Source organism: Anastrepha obliqua, chromosome 6 (genome assembly GCF_027943255.1).
Source record: "Anastrepha obliqua isolate idAnaObli1 chromosome 6, idAnaObli1_1.0, whole genome shotgun sequence".
Lineage (NCBI taxonomy): Eukaryota > Metazoa > Arthropoda > Insecta > Diptera > Tephritidae > Anastrepha > Anastrepha obliqua.
The window spans coordinates 67,727,051-67,744,001 of record NC_072897.1 but is presented as its reverse complement, the minus strand read 5'-3'; the positions used below and the strand labels follow the sequence as shown (position 1 = coordinate 67,744,001).

Genomic DNA, 16,951 nt, shown 5'->3' with positions numbered 1-16,951 from the left:
AAATTATTTATTATTTAACCAGTTTGCATATTCCATTCATATATTTAAGAAATTGTTGACGAACGTTTTCCGCTTTACATGTAAGCGCGTGCGAGAATGCATCCAAACCAGACGATGCTAAAGCATTAAATGTCAAAATGTTGCCGAAAACAAATTTGCCCGTGTGGCCGCGAATGAGACATAAAAAGAGAATTTCCAGTGTCTCCCTTCGAGATGTCTCCTCGTGTAAATGGGCACTTACTCAATTTGCCTTGGAAAATGGAAATATTTCACTTCAAAAGTGCACTTAGTTATCGAATATTCTTATTATCGAGGTCGTTTTGGAATATCCCGTAAAAATTGTTGGTTCACATTTTGTGAAGGACGCGGTGTAGGGTTTTTAAAATAAGGTATGTGAATAAGCTATTGGTCGATTGGTTTTGAGCTTTTATGTAATACATCTTGGCAAATGTAAGAAATTTCTGCAATTCTGGTGGGTAAATTAAGCCATGATTTGGTTTTTTTTGCAAGTGCATTATTTGTAGTTCATTTGTATGTATCGAGTGATCCGATTGGTGTGGTATGTGAATATGATTATATTCCTCGGCTCTGATCCATTCACCAGATGTATGGATTTACTAAAGTCTTCTATCTGGAGTTATTTTCGTGCTATTGTATTGTGTTGAATTTTTGAAAAACTGCTTTTGATTATTAAGAGCTTTATATCGCATTTATCGTTTCAGGTAGTAATATTAAAATATTGGTGTGGTTGGATACTCTGTGGGTGGAAAAGTATTCGTATAATTGACTTGAGCGAGGTAAGTGGAAATTCATATACCATCTTAGTTGCTCGAACTACCTCAAAGTTTCTACCTCAGTATCCACCGAAAGCAGAGATTTATGCAAGAACTATTTGTCGTCAGCAAAAACAAGCAATAATGGCAGAGCAATATATGCGTGAACTTTTGCGGATAGCTGTCGCACAAATTTGCCAAACTATTGGCTATCATGTCATACAAGCAACACCGTTGGAGCTCCTTCAAGATATCTTGCATAAATTCCTACACGAATTTTCACGAGAGCTAAGACGTCAGGTAGAGCACTGTAAGTAGAGATATGGGAAAATACCCATGTGTTCTCCCGACTTTTTTAAAAAAAGGGGTATAAGGGGGGGTAGAGGGGGTATTCTACTATCCAAAAGTGAAAACTTCACTTGCCGGAGCCTTATAGTTTTTAAGTTATTTGAGTTTAAAAATTGTAAAATTGACCAAGAATCCTCCTATTTTGGTTACTACAACCAGCCGAAGTGCTGCCAGACATCGTATAAATAAACAATTTTAGAAGATAATAAATGACTAGAAATACAAAATTTTACAAATTATTTCTATATTATATACGTCTATTCATATATATATATATAGGTATATTTATGGATATATGTATATATTTATATACATATATATATTAATGCTTGATTTTCAGTAAAGTATGTTTGATTGTATGCATTTTGAATATATGATATATATATTTTTAATTCCAAATTTTCACTATATTATGAATATATGATATATGTATATATATACATATATATATTTAAAAAAAAAGAAAAAAAAAGCGCCGCAGGCGAAAATTTGGAATAAAAAATCGCGCGATTTTTAATTCCAAATTTTCACTATATTATACATATATATATTTAAAAAAAAAAGAAAAAAAAGCGCTCCAAATTTTCACTATATTATACATATATATATTTAAAAAAAAAGAAAAAAAAGCGCCGTAGGCGAAAATTTGGAATAAAAAATCGCGCGATTTTTTATTCCAAATTTTCGCCTGCGGCGCTTTTTTTTCTTTTTTTTAAATATATATATGTATATATATATATCATATATTCATAATATAGGGAAAATTTGGAATTAAAAATCGCGCGATTTTTTATTCCAAATTTTCGCCTACGGCGCTTTTTTTTCTTTTTTTTTAAATATATATATGTATAATATAGTGAAAATTTGGAATTAAAAATCGCGCGATTTTTTATTCCAAATTTTCGCCTGCGGCGCTTTTTTTTCCTTTTTTTTTTAAATATATATATGTACATATATATATATATATATCATATATTCATAATATAGGGAAAATTTGGAATTAAAAATCGCGCGATTTTTAATTCCAAATTTTCACTATATTATACATATATATATTTAAAAAAAAAGAAAAAAAAGCGCCGTAGGCGAAAATTTGGAATAAAAAATCGCGCGATTTTTAATTCCAAATTTTCCCTATATTATGAATATATGATATATATATATACATATATATATTTAAAAAAAAGAAAAAAAAGCGCCGCAGGCGAAAATTTGGAATAAAAAATCGAGCGATTTATTATTCCAAATTTTCACTATATTATGAATATATTATATATATTCTTTTTTATATATTAAATATCTATATATAAAAAAGAATAGTTAAAAAATTTTAAAAAGAATATATACACTTTAGAGGTTGTAAACCCCCATTCCCTCATATTCTAACAGAAAAGAGTGTGTGGAAATTATGTTCCTATGTTGCTTCGTTTTCAATCGCATTCTATTATTTTTTTTTTATTTTTTGCTTCTGGCAGCACTCCATTCAGCCATGCTTTTCAGTTATTGTAAATTTAGCTGGCATATTTGGAGTTAGCAACTTAAAAATGCAATATAAATGGTTAATTTGTGGTATAAATAAATAAAAAGAGTTAAAAACGTGTGTGTATGTTAATATAGTTTCAATATTTATTAAAATAAATGTGATAAATGCACCTATTCTATCAAAATTTGGTGAAGGTAAAAGACAAACTTTATCAACAAATAACTTAAAAACTATTATTAACAGAATAGTGTTAGTGCTAGTTTTAGCAAAATAAGCAAGAAATGAACACCTCCTGTGAATTTCATTGAAAAATTCGTAATATTTCTCTCAAAACAAGTGAGGGGAGAACACATGGAGTCGGAGCCTTTTTCATTTTGTGGTGTTGATCAATTCCTGGAGTTATAAATATATAGGTCAAACAAAAAAATTAAGGTTGGTTTTCCCTTGCTACCACGAAAAAGTTGCTTATAATATCTAAATGCGTGGACCAAATATAAAAATTATAACACAAATGTTGACAACATATATCAGCCTTTTGTTTTATAGTGCTTTTTATAAACTACCATTAAGACGCGTGTGTTACTTAAATACAAACACACAAAAGTAACAATATTCCCTTTTAAACAGTGTTTATTAATTCAAAATTAGATTTAAAGCTATTTTTACTCAAAAATACTACGAATTTTATTAAAATTCTATTACAAATGTTCTAATCGCTTGTAAGGCAAAACTTTCCATTACTACCACGATATATCTGTATAGGGGGCGGTGGGGGAGGAGGCGTGGCACCACGCCCATTAGAAAGAGCAGGGTCACACCATTATAACTGTGAAAGTCCTAATCTCCAAGGGGCCCTATAGAACACCCAGGAGAAGTTTAAAAATCAGGTTTTTTTCCGACCGCATTTGCAGTTTGTACAGTTGAAAAGAAGTGTAGCTTCTACTCAAATATGAACGAGACGGTATCAATGAAACGGTCCGCGGATGACATATGGCAAAAATAAATTTTTTGTTTTTTGGTAGGACTGTTATAAGCTTACATGGCAAATTTCAGCGTGATATGTCACATAGTTTGTTTTCTGTGCTACTGTAAACAAGTCAAGCTCGAGTGTATTTTCGAATTCTCTTTTATGACTTCAATTGTCTCAAAATGTTTTCCACGGAGCGGCAACTTGAGCTTGGGAAACAGGAAAAAGTCACATGGAGCCATATCAGGCGAATACGGTGCTTGCGGAACGATATTAACATTATTTTTGTTCAAATAATCGCGAACAAGACGTTATGTGTGAGCTGGTGCATTATCGTGATGCAAGAACCATGGCTTGTTGTCCCACAATTCCTTCCTTTTAAGACGAATGTTCTCGCGCAAACGTTTTAAAATGTCTAAATAATATTCAGCGTTAACCGATTTTGTGATTTGTGCGATTTTCAAGCACAATTTTCTTTACTTTTCCGATGTTTTCGTCGTTTACTGATGTTGCTTTACGACGTTCATGAGGCAAGTTTTCAACCGATGTACGACCCTCTTTGAACGATTTGTACCACTGGAAAACACGTGCACGCGATAGAGCAGAGTCCCCATAGGTTGTCTGCAACATTTTTAAAGCGTCTGAAGCCGAAATTTTGTTGGAATAACAAAATTTCAAACAAATTCTTTGAATTTCTATCGTTAAATTCGAAGAACACACTCGAGCTTGACTTGTTTACAGTAGCACAGAAAACAAACTATGTAACATATCACGCTGAAATTTGCCATGTAAGCTTATAACAGTCCTACCAAAAAACAAAAAATTTATTTTTGCCATATGCCATCCGCGGACCGTTTTATTGATACCGTCTCGTTCATATTTGAGTAGAAGCTATACAGCAGTCATCAACCCAGCAAGAATTTAGCTTTGGTTTTATAATGTATAGCACTTTTATCGTAAAAGTTATGAGTGCCACTGGCGAAAATGTTGGGCTACAAATTGTCCGATTTTGTACTACTTCACTATTTATAAAAATTTTTTTTTGTAACACGTATGTATGTATATTTGAAATCAAATAAGCGCCGCAGGCGAAAATTTTGACTAAAAATCGCGCGATTTTTATTCCAAATTTTCAGTATTTGTAGAAATATTTGTTTCGGTAACATGTTTGTATATTTGAAAGCAGGCGTAAATTTGGACTAAAAATCGCGCCATTTTATTCCAAATTTTCAGTATTTGTAAAAATATTTGTTTATGTAACATGTATATATATTTGAAAACAAAGAACCGCCCCTATAAATAATAAAAATAATAAAGGAATGGCTCGCTTTTGGTTGACTGGGTTTTTCTTACTCCGCTTTGTTCTTCTCTCTCTCATCGTTCGTTTGACAGTTCGCTCCTCACATTTATTCTGCACGGTAATAAAAACGTTTAGAAGAACATTTGTAATAATAGAATTTTAATAGATTTTGGAGTATTATGTAGTAATAATAGCTTTAAATCAAATATTCATTTAATAAATTATGTTTATAAGTGAATATTGTTACTTTTCTGTGTTTGTATTTAAGTGAAATAAGCGTCTGAAATAGGGAATTTTTTGAAGCTTATGCAAAAAAGAAGTATTTTTAACGTTAAATATTCCTATTAATTCTTAATTGGACTGGAATTTAGAATAATGTCTACTGGACAATTTTTGGCAAACTATAATGTCTTTATTAATGAAACTTGGGGGAGATGTTAGTGAGGTGTTAAGGAACATTCTTTATAACTCCAAATTATTCGGGAAATATATTAATAATTTCGTAATTATTTGTCTTCAAAATGCCCTCGGGAACTTCACTATAATTTGCCACATTACACTATATATTTTTTAACACTTCACTAAAATTCACCAAATATACACTCACACGCGTGTTTTTACTTACTTTTATTCTCATATTCGAATTATTTTTATTAAAATTATACATACAATCACTTTCCAATTTTAAACGCGAATAAGAAGAAGATTAGAATATCAACAGTATGGTGTAAGCAATCGAGTTTTTTAATAAAGATAACGACGACCACCCTATTTGGTTTGCAGACATGATAATCGAATTTTTGTGGAGAAAATCTGTTAATAAAAGGCATTAGGACCCGTTTGTAAAACTGATCGAAGCAATACAATACACTTATAAACCGTAATTTTTGGCTTTTAATTACTTTATTATTTTTTTGTGATACGCTTAATATCATTGTTTTTAAGTTTCGTTGAGTTGTATGTTTTAATTTTCAAAAATATTTCTCAATTTTAAATTACAGCAAAAAATACTGCAGTTTTACAATGAACCTTCCACTGAACATCCCTGCATATGAACTTCGTTTTTATTTCAGGTGTATGGCAACACCAACTATTCGCTAAATTACAGAACTTTAAGATTAAATTACTTAAAAACTATAAGCCTCCGGCAGCTTCGGTTTTCAGTTTTAAAATGGGGATACACCCCTCTATAAACCCCGCCCTGCGTTGCAGCAGGAAATTTAAAATAAAAACAATGCTATTGTCTGGATTATGTTATACAAGTATTAGGTCAGTCCATAAGTTCGTGCGTATTTTACCCATAGTTTCACTTCTGTACGATTTTTGCATACAAAAAATTATTCGCGAAATATAACGGAACTATTTATATTTTCTTTGATATATTGTTTATTCAACAAGTGATTTTCATCGCGGATAGAAGCACGTGTTAAAAAATAAAATGGAATCTTCGAACGCGTATAAGAGGCATATTTTGTATATTTTTTATGAAAGTGGTAAAAATGCAACAACTGCTGCTGCAGCAATAAACACTGTTCACGGAGAGGATACCGTGAGTGTAAGACTGCGCAAAAGTGGTTTTCAAAATTCCGAAGTGGTAACTGCGACGTGGAGGATGCCCCGCGCGCAGGTCGTCCTGAAGTCTTTAACTCCAACGCCTTGCTCGAACTCGTGGAAGCTGAGCCAAATTTGACAGTCGATATGATAGCTCAGAGGTTAAATCCTTTACAATAATCCTGTACGCAAACCCAATGGTTAGATAAAGATGAAACACCAGAACCGACCCCTAGAGATGGCCTTCACTCCAAAAAGATTCTCCTGTCTGTTTGGTGGGATATGGCCGGTATTGTTTATAATGAACTTCTGGAACCAAACGAAAGATAACTGCTAATTATTATTCTCATCAGCTATCAAACTTGAATGAGGCACTTAAAAAAATCGACCGTCTTTAGTGCATAGACGCAAAGTTTTGTTTCACCACGACAACGCAAGACCTCATACCGCAAGGCAAACATTAGGCAAGATGAACGAGCTCGCATTGGAGCTTATGCCACATCCACGGCTTGCACCTTGTGATTATCACCTTTCCCGTGGACTTCAATGCCATATGAGTAACACGAACTACTCCTCAAAAGAAGCTATAAAAAGGGATACCGAAGCATATTTTGGCTCCAAGGACATTGCGAAGACATTGTAAATAATGAAGGAAAATATATTATTGATTAATAAATACTTTAAAAATATTTTTTTCTTTTTAATTTTAAAACTACCTTTAAAAGACGCACGAACTTATTGACTGACCAGATACTTCATTGTTGTTCATATTTTTGTGCTCATTTGTAGGCAGCCGGCAACACTATACTGTTGGCAGCCGGTTCTACGTTACCGGAATGACTCGGGTTTTTCCCGACCAAGGGCTGCCGCCCCAGTAAACTAGCCCTGTCTAGTGTACCGTATCCCACCCCCAATCTTTCGTCACAGGAGCAACTCATTGCAGCAAGTTTGCTCCAAATCCTTCTCTTCCGGGCTGGCGTCGAACCCAACCCCGGACCAGAAGTATTTTACTGCTGCATTTGCCACAAACGGCTCCACCCGAACTCCACCTCGGTTAGGTGTAATAAGTGCAACGGGTGGGCCACGTGTTGCTGCCGGCACGTCACACTGCCGCCACCAACAACACCTCAACGGTAAGGAGCCCCCACGAGCAACACAACTCCCTCTCTGACCCACAACCCTCCTGCTCCTACCCCAGTGCGGGGACAAACCAGCAGCTCTTGGTCCCCCGTACAGTCTGCTCCGTGTGTCAGACCGTAGTTCCTCGGAACTTGACAACTGTCCAGTGCAATTCTTGCAGTGGCTGGTGCCATTTTCGGAGGTGTTCCGGCCTGCGCACCACCCGTGAGTGGACACGCGACTTCGTTGGCCCCTGCTGCAGAGCTCTGCACCCGCAAGGAAAAATTGGAAGACAGAGGAATAGGTAGGAAGGAAATGACGGGGCTAGACAATATCAAAGAGGGGACAGGTCTCAAAACAATCGGTGAACTAACAGGGACAGCGAAAAACAGACAAAAATATAATGACATCATTAATAATATGACCTGACAACCGTACGACTAAGATCAGAATGATGTTATGTAATCGCGAACAACCAGCATGGATACGCCGATTAAGAAGAATGATTTATTTAATGAAACTTGGTGGAGATGTTAAGGAGTAGTTCAGAAACAATCTTTATAACGCATAATATTCCGAAAATAATAGTTTTGCAATTATTTGCGTTCAAAGTGCCTTCGGGAACTTCACTATAGTTCACATTATAATATATATTTTTCTAAACTTAAATTCTTAAAATATACCGTCATATGGATTTTTTATTTGGTTTCATTTGAAATATTTCAATGAAACTTAAATGCAAACGCATCAACTGCTAGTAATAAACAGTTGGAGGAAATCCGTAAACGACGTTTACTGAGGTTTTAAAAAACTATGGTAACAATAAGCATGCGAATTTCGGTATTATATTTTATAATAAGTAAAAAGAGGACAAAGCGTTTATGAACACACGTTTTTGTTTTTAATATGAATGCATAATTAATAATATTTAACAAAAATTGTATTAGAATTATGTCTACAAACCTGTTTTCTTTACCGGCGTCCATTTATATAGTTTTTGCTTTGACGTTTCTCTTCACATTCGTTTTCTCCAGCGACGCTTTTTCCCATAAAAAACTAAAGCAAACAAAAAACTTCAGATTTACAAACATCCGTGCAGAGATCGTCTCTGCATACGGACTTTGTTCTTATTTGAGGTGTATGGCAACATCATATTTTCGCTAAATTGCACAATTTTAACAATAAAATACTTAAAAACTAAAAGCCCCTGAGGGTGCTCTACATGCCGCTTTCCATACTTTTTTCAAAGCATGTTGCATTATACTAATTATTTCCCTAATTGCCTATAAATCTATTGATAGAACATTTAATTGCTAATTTCTTCGCCCTTGTCTCTTCGAAGCTTAATATTGTTGGATGGTTTTTTAGTTATTGATATAAGCATTACTTATAAAATTTTGGAGAAATCTGCGTAGTGATATTTTTACTACCTTGAGAACTTATACTGGTTGTTGTTATTATATTATTGTATTAACTTATAGCATCCCAAAAAGGGAGTAATTTACATAACTGGGCGGCAGCTTACCTGCAAGCTAATCATTTATGTGAGGTACAAAATATTACAACTAGAAATGTAAAATAATTAACAACTTTACAAACAATAAAACGTTTACTGTAAAAAGCTTCGAACTATAGACATGAATTAAGTAAAGCTGCTTTATGCATATCGAAAAATGAGAGATTGGGTGTTCAAATGTTTTAACGTTGTCTGCAAAATTTATATGCACTAGTCCATGAGCTGAGATGATAATTGGCAATAGCTTCCGCTATCGTTTCACATCGATATCCAGTTCAGAATATTTAGATATCTTTTCTGCATATGTTTTTTGCATGTTCTTGTTAAGGTGAACCGCAACATCAATTATAGAAGCAATCTTATTAGATTTATCAATCAGAAATATGACTGGCCCATTATGGTCTCTGTTGTTCTAGCAATATACTTAAGCCTGTCAGTGTAGTGTAGATTATCGGTCGTCTTCGGCTAGGTTATCTAACCGTAGGCCCAGGAGACTTGCTGTTTCAACAGGTTGGGCCCAGAGAGAGAGGGGTGTTAGATGCGCTGGTTTCATGGGGATATATGTTAGTATGTCGAGGTCAATTCTGGATAGGTAGCTATAGTATCCGGAACGTAATTGTGCCAAGGTTACGCAGGTCTCTCGGGGTAGCTAGAGCTCTTCATCTGCTATGGCTGGTGGTTGGGCTCCGGTTACGGCATTCGGGTTGCTAAGTGTTTTCCGGTTAATGTCGTTGATTGTCTATACACTGTTGTGTCGTGGATCTCGTCGGACATTCGTATTTAAACAAGTGCCTGGGTGGCTGCTCGGGTTCAAGCAGGTCTGTACATGGGTGAAACCTACGGCAGCACCCTAGTAGAAACTGTTTGCTGAACAGTTTGTTGTGCTTCCTCATAGGGTCATCTGTGCCTCGTTATGTAGGTGTTGTAGTGGGGGCATAGCCGTGTTTAGGCATGTCTGAAGTTTTGTCCAGTGTGTATCACTTTATCCAAACTCCACCTCGGTTTGGTGCAATAAGTGCAACGGGTGGAGCCACCTTAAGCCCTGTTCAGGCCTTGAGACCCACAGGGAGTGGCCCACACGGTATGTGGCCAGGTGTTGCTCCCGCCAGCAGGCGTCCAATGCCTCCACGGCTACTTTGGCTCGTTTACTTTAGCGCACAGGTCATCAGTGTCATTGCCCGACGCCATTATCGTACAGTCATCAGCGTATGAGATCAGGGAGACTCCCGCTGGTGGTTGGGGTAGTTTCGAGATATAGAGGTTAAAAAGCAAGTGTGAAAGAACACCACCCTGTGGAACTCCTTGCTTTATTTTTCCTCTGTTTTGAGATTTCGTCTTGAAATAGCACCGACGAATGACGACCACTCAGATAGTTTGCGGTCCATCTCTTCAACCCTAGCGGGAGGGTCGACTGTAAAATATCATTTAGTAGTGTGGCTACAAGAACAGTCCTATCGCAACGCGGTTTTGGTTGAGCCCGCGATTTATGTGAGTGTTAATGACGGTGAGTGCTGTGGTGGTGCTGTGCACTCTTCGGAAGCTGGGGGTGTGAGGCTGGGGTCAGTTGTTTCGTGTAGAGTGGTGGTAGAAGGTCTTACAGAGTCTTCTTTACTGGTGAAAGAAGAGTTATCGGACGATAAGAATCCCCTTGGTTGGCGACTTTCCGAAGTTTCAGTAGTGGGACCACTCTTCCTGCTTTCCATTTGTCAGGAATTAGGAGAGTGGCCATAGACATATTGAAGACCCTTGAGAGGTACTCTACTCCTAATGAGAGAAAGCAAGTGGCGCACTGTTGTTCGTCAGTTTGTGCGGCCGTCTAGTGGCACTACCCGTGGATCTGTCGATCGGAGGATGCAGTATGAATTGCCAGCTAAACTAGCTCGCGCATCTTTTCGGATCCGACGAAGTACAACCGTTGAAGGTGATATCCACTTTGTCGTTGTGCTTCGTCGGGTTCGACAGGGACCTAACAGTGGACCATAGCTTACTTACACCAAAGGTGAAGTTCCAGGACTTCAAGTGCTCTTCCTATTTGGTCCGCTTGTATTGGGTTACCAGTTGCTGTACCTCCATCCTTTCTGCGAGGATCCCCGGGATCGGCCTGGCGTAGGTGGCACGCTCGTTGGCCACAACAGCTTCCAGCAGGTATGAAGCAACCCGCCTCACCTGTAATCACCTTGCGGAATGCGCGTTCACCTACGTTCACATCTTGTTGGGATGGGGAGAGCAGTGGAAGTATCCTCTGTTAATTCCGCGAATCTGGCCCAATTAGCTTTGTTAAAGTTAAGGTATGCCTGGTGATCCGCGGAAACAAAGCCGGCAAGTTTCTCGATCGAGATGATAATGAGCAAATCGTCTGATGCAAGCGATAGCATAGGTCGCCAGGTTATGTTATTTATCCAACCGGCGCTAGCAATTGTGATGTCAGGCGAGCTGCTGCAATTGCCCACTACCTTAGTGGGGGCGTCGAATCGTCTATCTGCTCTGCCACTTGATGTCCCCTACGATTATTTGGTAGGCTTGAATACCAAAGACCGTGATGTTAGTTGAAGTCACCTACTACCAATCGGTTTTCACCCTGATATCCTGCCGGGCAGCAGGTGATAGGGGTATATATGTATTAAAAATTTTGAGCTATACTTTGACATTCTAAGGTGATACTGCACTGTATGGTGGACTCTGAACGCTTTGCCTCCACCGTGGTCTCGCTCGCGATCCTTTCTGTGCACGTTATAGCCATCCCTTGTGATTAGGGAGGAGCTAGCGTGCAGTTTTGTCTCTTGGGCCGCAGTTATCTTGATTCCACGACGGTTCATGAAGTCGACTTTCTCGTCTATCTTACTCATGAGCTCGTTTGTTTTTTTTTTTTTTATTGTTTTTTTGTCGGGACAACTAGCAAGTGCAGCACTCAGACATTAATTAAGTCCATTGTACGACACTTGGATTTCCTTTTTATTTTCTTTAAATCTACCCGATCTCCGAAGAAATCTGAGTAGATCTTTTGGTGCCAAGGAGCCAAAGTGGTCGCTCCTTAACACATCTGTACCAACGACCTCAAACCGACCGTTTCCATGACAGTCGGTTCTACGTTACCGAAATGACCCGGATTTATATCCGGCCAAGGACTGTCACTCCAGCAGCATTCACCGTATGTAAGTATGGGGAATGTTTATGCTGCTACAACAACAACAACAACCTCAAACCTGTTTCGAGCGAAGACGGGGCAGACGCACAGGAGATGGTCCGCCGTCTCATCCTCCTCTTCACAAGCTGGGCAGAGTATACTGTCTGAGATGCCCAACCTTCCCATGTGCTTCGCCCACAGAAAGTGGCCCGTCATCAGTCCAACCAGCTGTCTGCACTTCCTTCTGCTCCATGACGGAGAGTCTGCTACAGTCGATTGGACATGACAGGTAACATCAGTTTAGTCCATCTGCAGCCTCTCTCAGCCTGCCAAGCTCGCTTTTGGGTTGTAGTAACCCATTTGCTAACCGTGGCTTTGATGGCCGCAGAAGGGAGTGGCAAAACGGGCTCCGGGCCAAAGAACTTATCCTCAGAGCCCATCTTAGCTAAGGAGTCAGAGGTCTCGTATCCCACGATACCCACGTGTCCCGCGACCCATGTTACCATCAGGCTGTTATGTCTACCGACATAGTTCCGCCTAGATTTACAAGACTCGACTACCCCTGATGTGGTTGGGGAGCTGTCAGAGCTTTGGATGTCTTTGTTTCAACGTGTGACTTCCAAAGAAGTTTACTATCGAGGATTACTCCAAGATATTTGATTTCTTTGGATAGCTGGATTGTGACTCCTTTTAGCTTAGGCAAAACGAGTCCATCAAGCTTCCTCCTTCTGGCAAAGAGGACAATACCAGTTTTGGTGGGGTTTGCCGATAGCCCTTGCGCACAGCACCAAGTGTCAATCATATCCAGAGTTTTCTGTACTTTTGTACAGATGTTCATAAGAGCAATGGAGACAGCACACCACCTTGGGGACAGCCTCTGGTAACCCCGGACGACACTAGCAGATCCTCCTCCGCCGGCACCGTGACGACCCTTTGGGCTAGCATGGAAAGAATCCAATTCACCCGCACCCGGTCTACACCATGTCTGCTAGCAGAGCTGCACATATTGTCGAAAGTGGGATTATCAAAAGCCCCTCTATATCCAAAAAGATGCCCAAAGCGTAGTCTCTTCTGCTGAAATGGAGGGAGTGGGTAAACCTTCAGCGACTTCTGACGCATATGCAACTCCACTAGCCGTTCGAGACTGTTCAGCATGAAAGAGGGCGTTAAAGCCCCGCAACGCCCCCCAAACTTCTGCGAGTTTGTTTTTCTGGGGTTTCTAGAGGGCAATGGCATTAGTGCCTCCTCGCCACACTGAAACTCAATATACCTGTGGTCTGAGCACGAATCTTCGGCAAGGATTCTCCAGCTCTTGATTGACCATCCAAGTTTTTAAATTGATAGGGTAAGATCAATCACCTCCTGTCTTCCAACAGTAACAAACATAGGCTGTATGCCGTTGTTGTGTATATCTAGGCAAGAGGAAGCGATATACTCGAACAGCCGAGAGCAGACCCCATGAGAGCGTTTCCACGACAGTCGGTTCTACCTTACCGAAGCGACTCGGATTTATATCCGTCCAAGGACTGTCACTCCAGCAGCATTCCCCGTATGTAAGTATGCGGAATGTTTACGCTGCTACAACAACAACAACAACAGCCGAGAGCCCCGTCCATTGGACTTGCTGCTGCCCCAGATTGTATGCTGCGCATTAGCATCACAACATAGGATGAGGCCCAGATTGCGCCGATCACAGAATCTCACGAGACTAGTGGCCTTCCCGAGTGGTGGCCCTTGCAGAGCTTCGTAAGGAAAATAAGCAGATGCAATCACACACTTCGTCCATCCGCGTCTACCTCTGTAACACACCTCAGCCGCTACCAGGTTTTGGCAACAGAATTGCTCAAGTTCCGTCACAGTGAGATGAGATGATACTATAAGACCGGTCCTAGGTCTACTTGAACTCCTGTCACATAATAACGTCGCTCCTTTCAACCAACGCGCTTAAGCCACAGAGGCGGCCCCTAAAGACCCAGAGCTCTTGCACTGTTGTTATATGGGGTAATGTGTGCAGCTAGGTAGGCCTTCTACTTAGTAGGGCAGTAGCGGTAGCTACAGGAACCGTCCGAGCCAATCATTTAGGAAAGACGTGAAAAATGACCGTCCCAAAGAAGAGGCTTAGACGGTTCCCGTACCGTGAGCTCAACACTGGCCTCATCCAGTCGCACCACAAGATACTACTCTTGGTGTGCGAGAGGGTCGCCAAAGCCTCGTGTTTATGCCCGGATTCTACTCACGCAGGCAGGACAGGATATCCGCTGTGGACAGATCGAAATCCGGAATCCAGCAGATGGCTTTCCTGAAGGATACACTCTCCTCGCTGTAGACCGCGAAGCGAGTGGTCCCCATAGGGGGCACGTTATTGACAGCGGTCCTGATCCTCTCAAAGTTGGCCAGAGACGCGCACGTCACCCTTATGGTGCCGTCCTTTGTCTCTTAGCCCTTCGCGTTGGCTTTAGGACCAGAGGCAACAACCCAACGCTGCAGCCGGCTTTTGCAGAATTTAATTTCTGCATCAGTCAGCTGATGGTCAAGCCGCAGTTTTCCAATCACAGCCACAGGTCGTGGGCCAGCAGCCTTCTCGCTATAAGATGGCTTGGCCACACCCTTGGATGTGCTCGGGCGAAGATCCGGCTCGCCATCCTCCGCTGACGAAATTTTCGCCGGGCAGACAGCTGGGTTGGACTTGTTGTCGAGGCGGCGGTTAGACCGCGGCCCAGCAGAACCATCGCCCGCCACACACGCTCATACCTTGGGGGGGTCGTGGCGCGGATAACAGCATCAGCCCCAGGGCAGGGAGGTGTGCTGCTTTCAGCTACCGTCTTCCTCCGCTTACGTCTAGAGCGAGACAATTTATGAGCGCCAATGCCCACCGAAGACCCGTTGGCTTCTGTTGGTGTGACTTCCGCCGATCGAGGCCTTTTGGAGGACACAGGCGCCGAAGGGCCGACAGAGCCGCATGAGCCTTCCCCGCCGCTTTCTGCTTTCCCCTCTTGCCACGCTCTTCGATTTCCCGGCATCTTTGGGAGGTCATGCCGCCACCGAAGCAGCCTCACAACTCAGGCCCTCCGAAACCGGGAAATGTTTTTCCGTCTCTGAAGAAGAGGACATTGCGATAGCAATCCCCGTTTCTTCCAGGATGCGCTCTCGCTGATAGAGCTGAGAGACTTGGGTAATGGTTGGGGCCTCCAGAACCCATTCCCCTGCCGCCGAAGCGGGTGGATTACCACTTGTGTGGGTGCCACCTGGAGTAATTAATCCATCGTTTTCCATTACCTTTTCGGACTCCTCCCTAGCCAGTGTGGTTCGCGGATGGCGCCCTGATTCTATGCAAACTTTAAGTCATCACTCGAGTGGTGGAACCTAACCCAGCTGGGAAGGCCACTACTATTATGCCAGGGCTTCTCTATCCACTACCTTTGTCGCGCCCGATGGGAGATCAGGCAACTCCACACGGGCATGAGCTCGTTGAGTTGGAGGAGCTTGAAACTCCTCGGGAGTATAGTCGTTACACGGGGAGTGAGGGACGCGTGAGGCTGTCTGCGTTGGAACTGCTATGCGTTGCCCGCGCCACGGGGGGCGCAGTAGGAGGCAACATATTCGCGTGTCCACTCACGGGCGGTGCGCAGGCCAGAGCACCTCCAAAAGTGGCACCAGCCATTGCAAGAACTGCACTTGACTGTTGTCAAGGGGTTGGAGTAGGAGGAAAGGGGAGCAATAGAATACCTCTGGCCCAGGGGTGGATTCATTCAGCCTGTGCGATTTGTGAAACTTCTAAACGCACTAAGGAATGTTGACGTTAATAGGTTGCCAACAAATTCGACGTGCATCGCGACAGTTTAAACGAGCAGATGTAACCCTTGTTGGCCTTAGTTTCTCTTTCTTGGGTGAACTTGTACAGGTGACGTCCCGCGAAATTGATAGCGGTGCGAGTAAAGCATCGTGCGTAGGTTGCGCGAGTCACAGGTGGTTCAAATAAGCGCACTTCTCTCTAACTCGAAGGTTGGTAAAAAAATGTAGTACGTAGGAGATGGCTCGGAATACGATGAGAATTTCATCATCATCGACCAGTGATCGCTAGAATTAGTCACATGGGCACGAATGATACTTTGAATTCCCAGCTCTGTCGGCTGTTCTTTTGATGACTTCTGCTTCCACAAATTTTCAGAGCTTCTCAAGAATATAGGACCAAGAAAATAGACCACAGTTGATAACGTAATAATTCGGCAGTGGTTATACCTCTTGAAACGCAGTCTGCAGGATTCTGTTCAGAACGTACGTGGTTCCAACACTCGGAGGGCATTTCTTCCTGAATGTCAGCGACGTGGTGGTCATCCATCTGCTCGGTGAGCTTGAAGCCATGCCAATATTCTGGTAGTCAGTCCAAGCGTAAAGCGTGTAGCGGAGATCAGACAAGCAGTGCAGCACGATTCGCTTATCGGCAAGATGGGCGGCGCACAGTTTAAGACGTGACAACCTTGTTGATTTAAGCGCTGCCACCTTGGTCTTCGATGAAATTAGCAACATAGTAATGTTACCTTCGCTTTGCGTATAGAACTGTGCCGTAAGGATAGAAGAGCGTACTTGCGTCCGATAGAAATGTGAGCTTGGTCAAATGTACAGGTGGTTTCCGCACATTAATGGGGAGCGTGAAATAGTCTTTCTCTCTGTTCCAGGAAAGACCTAAAGCATGAACATCCTTATCGTCGATAATATTATGTTGTTGTAACAGTTGATATTATATAATGCACTTTTGAAGTTCAAACTCCG

General features: G+C 41.1%; 1 protein-coding gene across 4 annotated transcripts in view; it reads left to right on the top strand.

The window, feature by feature from the left end:
* Positions 1-269: 269 nt before the first annotated feature.
* LOC129250845 (transcription initiation factor TFIID subunit 3) overlaps positions 270-16,951 on the top strand; it is a 34,676-nt gene continuing 17,994 nt past the window's right edge. For 2 of the 4 annotated variants that reach the window (XM_054890445.1, XM_054890442.1), the window contains exons 1-3: positions 270-389; positions 723-797; positions 858-1,083. In XM_054890445.1, coding sequence (XP_054746420.1) covers positions 918-1,083 — 166 coding nt within the window. In that variant the 5' untranslated portion in view covers positions 270-389; positions 723-797; positions 858-917. Of the gene's footprint in view, positions 390-417; positions 451-492; positions 560-722; positions 798-857; positions 1,084-16,951 lie in introns of those variants that run through there. The other 2 variants (XM_054890443.1, XM_054890444.1) reach the window with 2 other exon arrangements.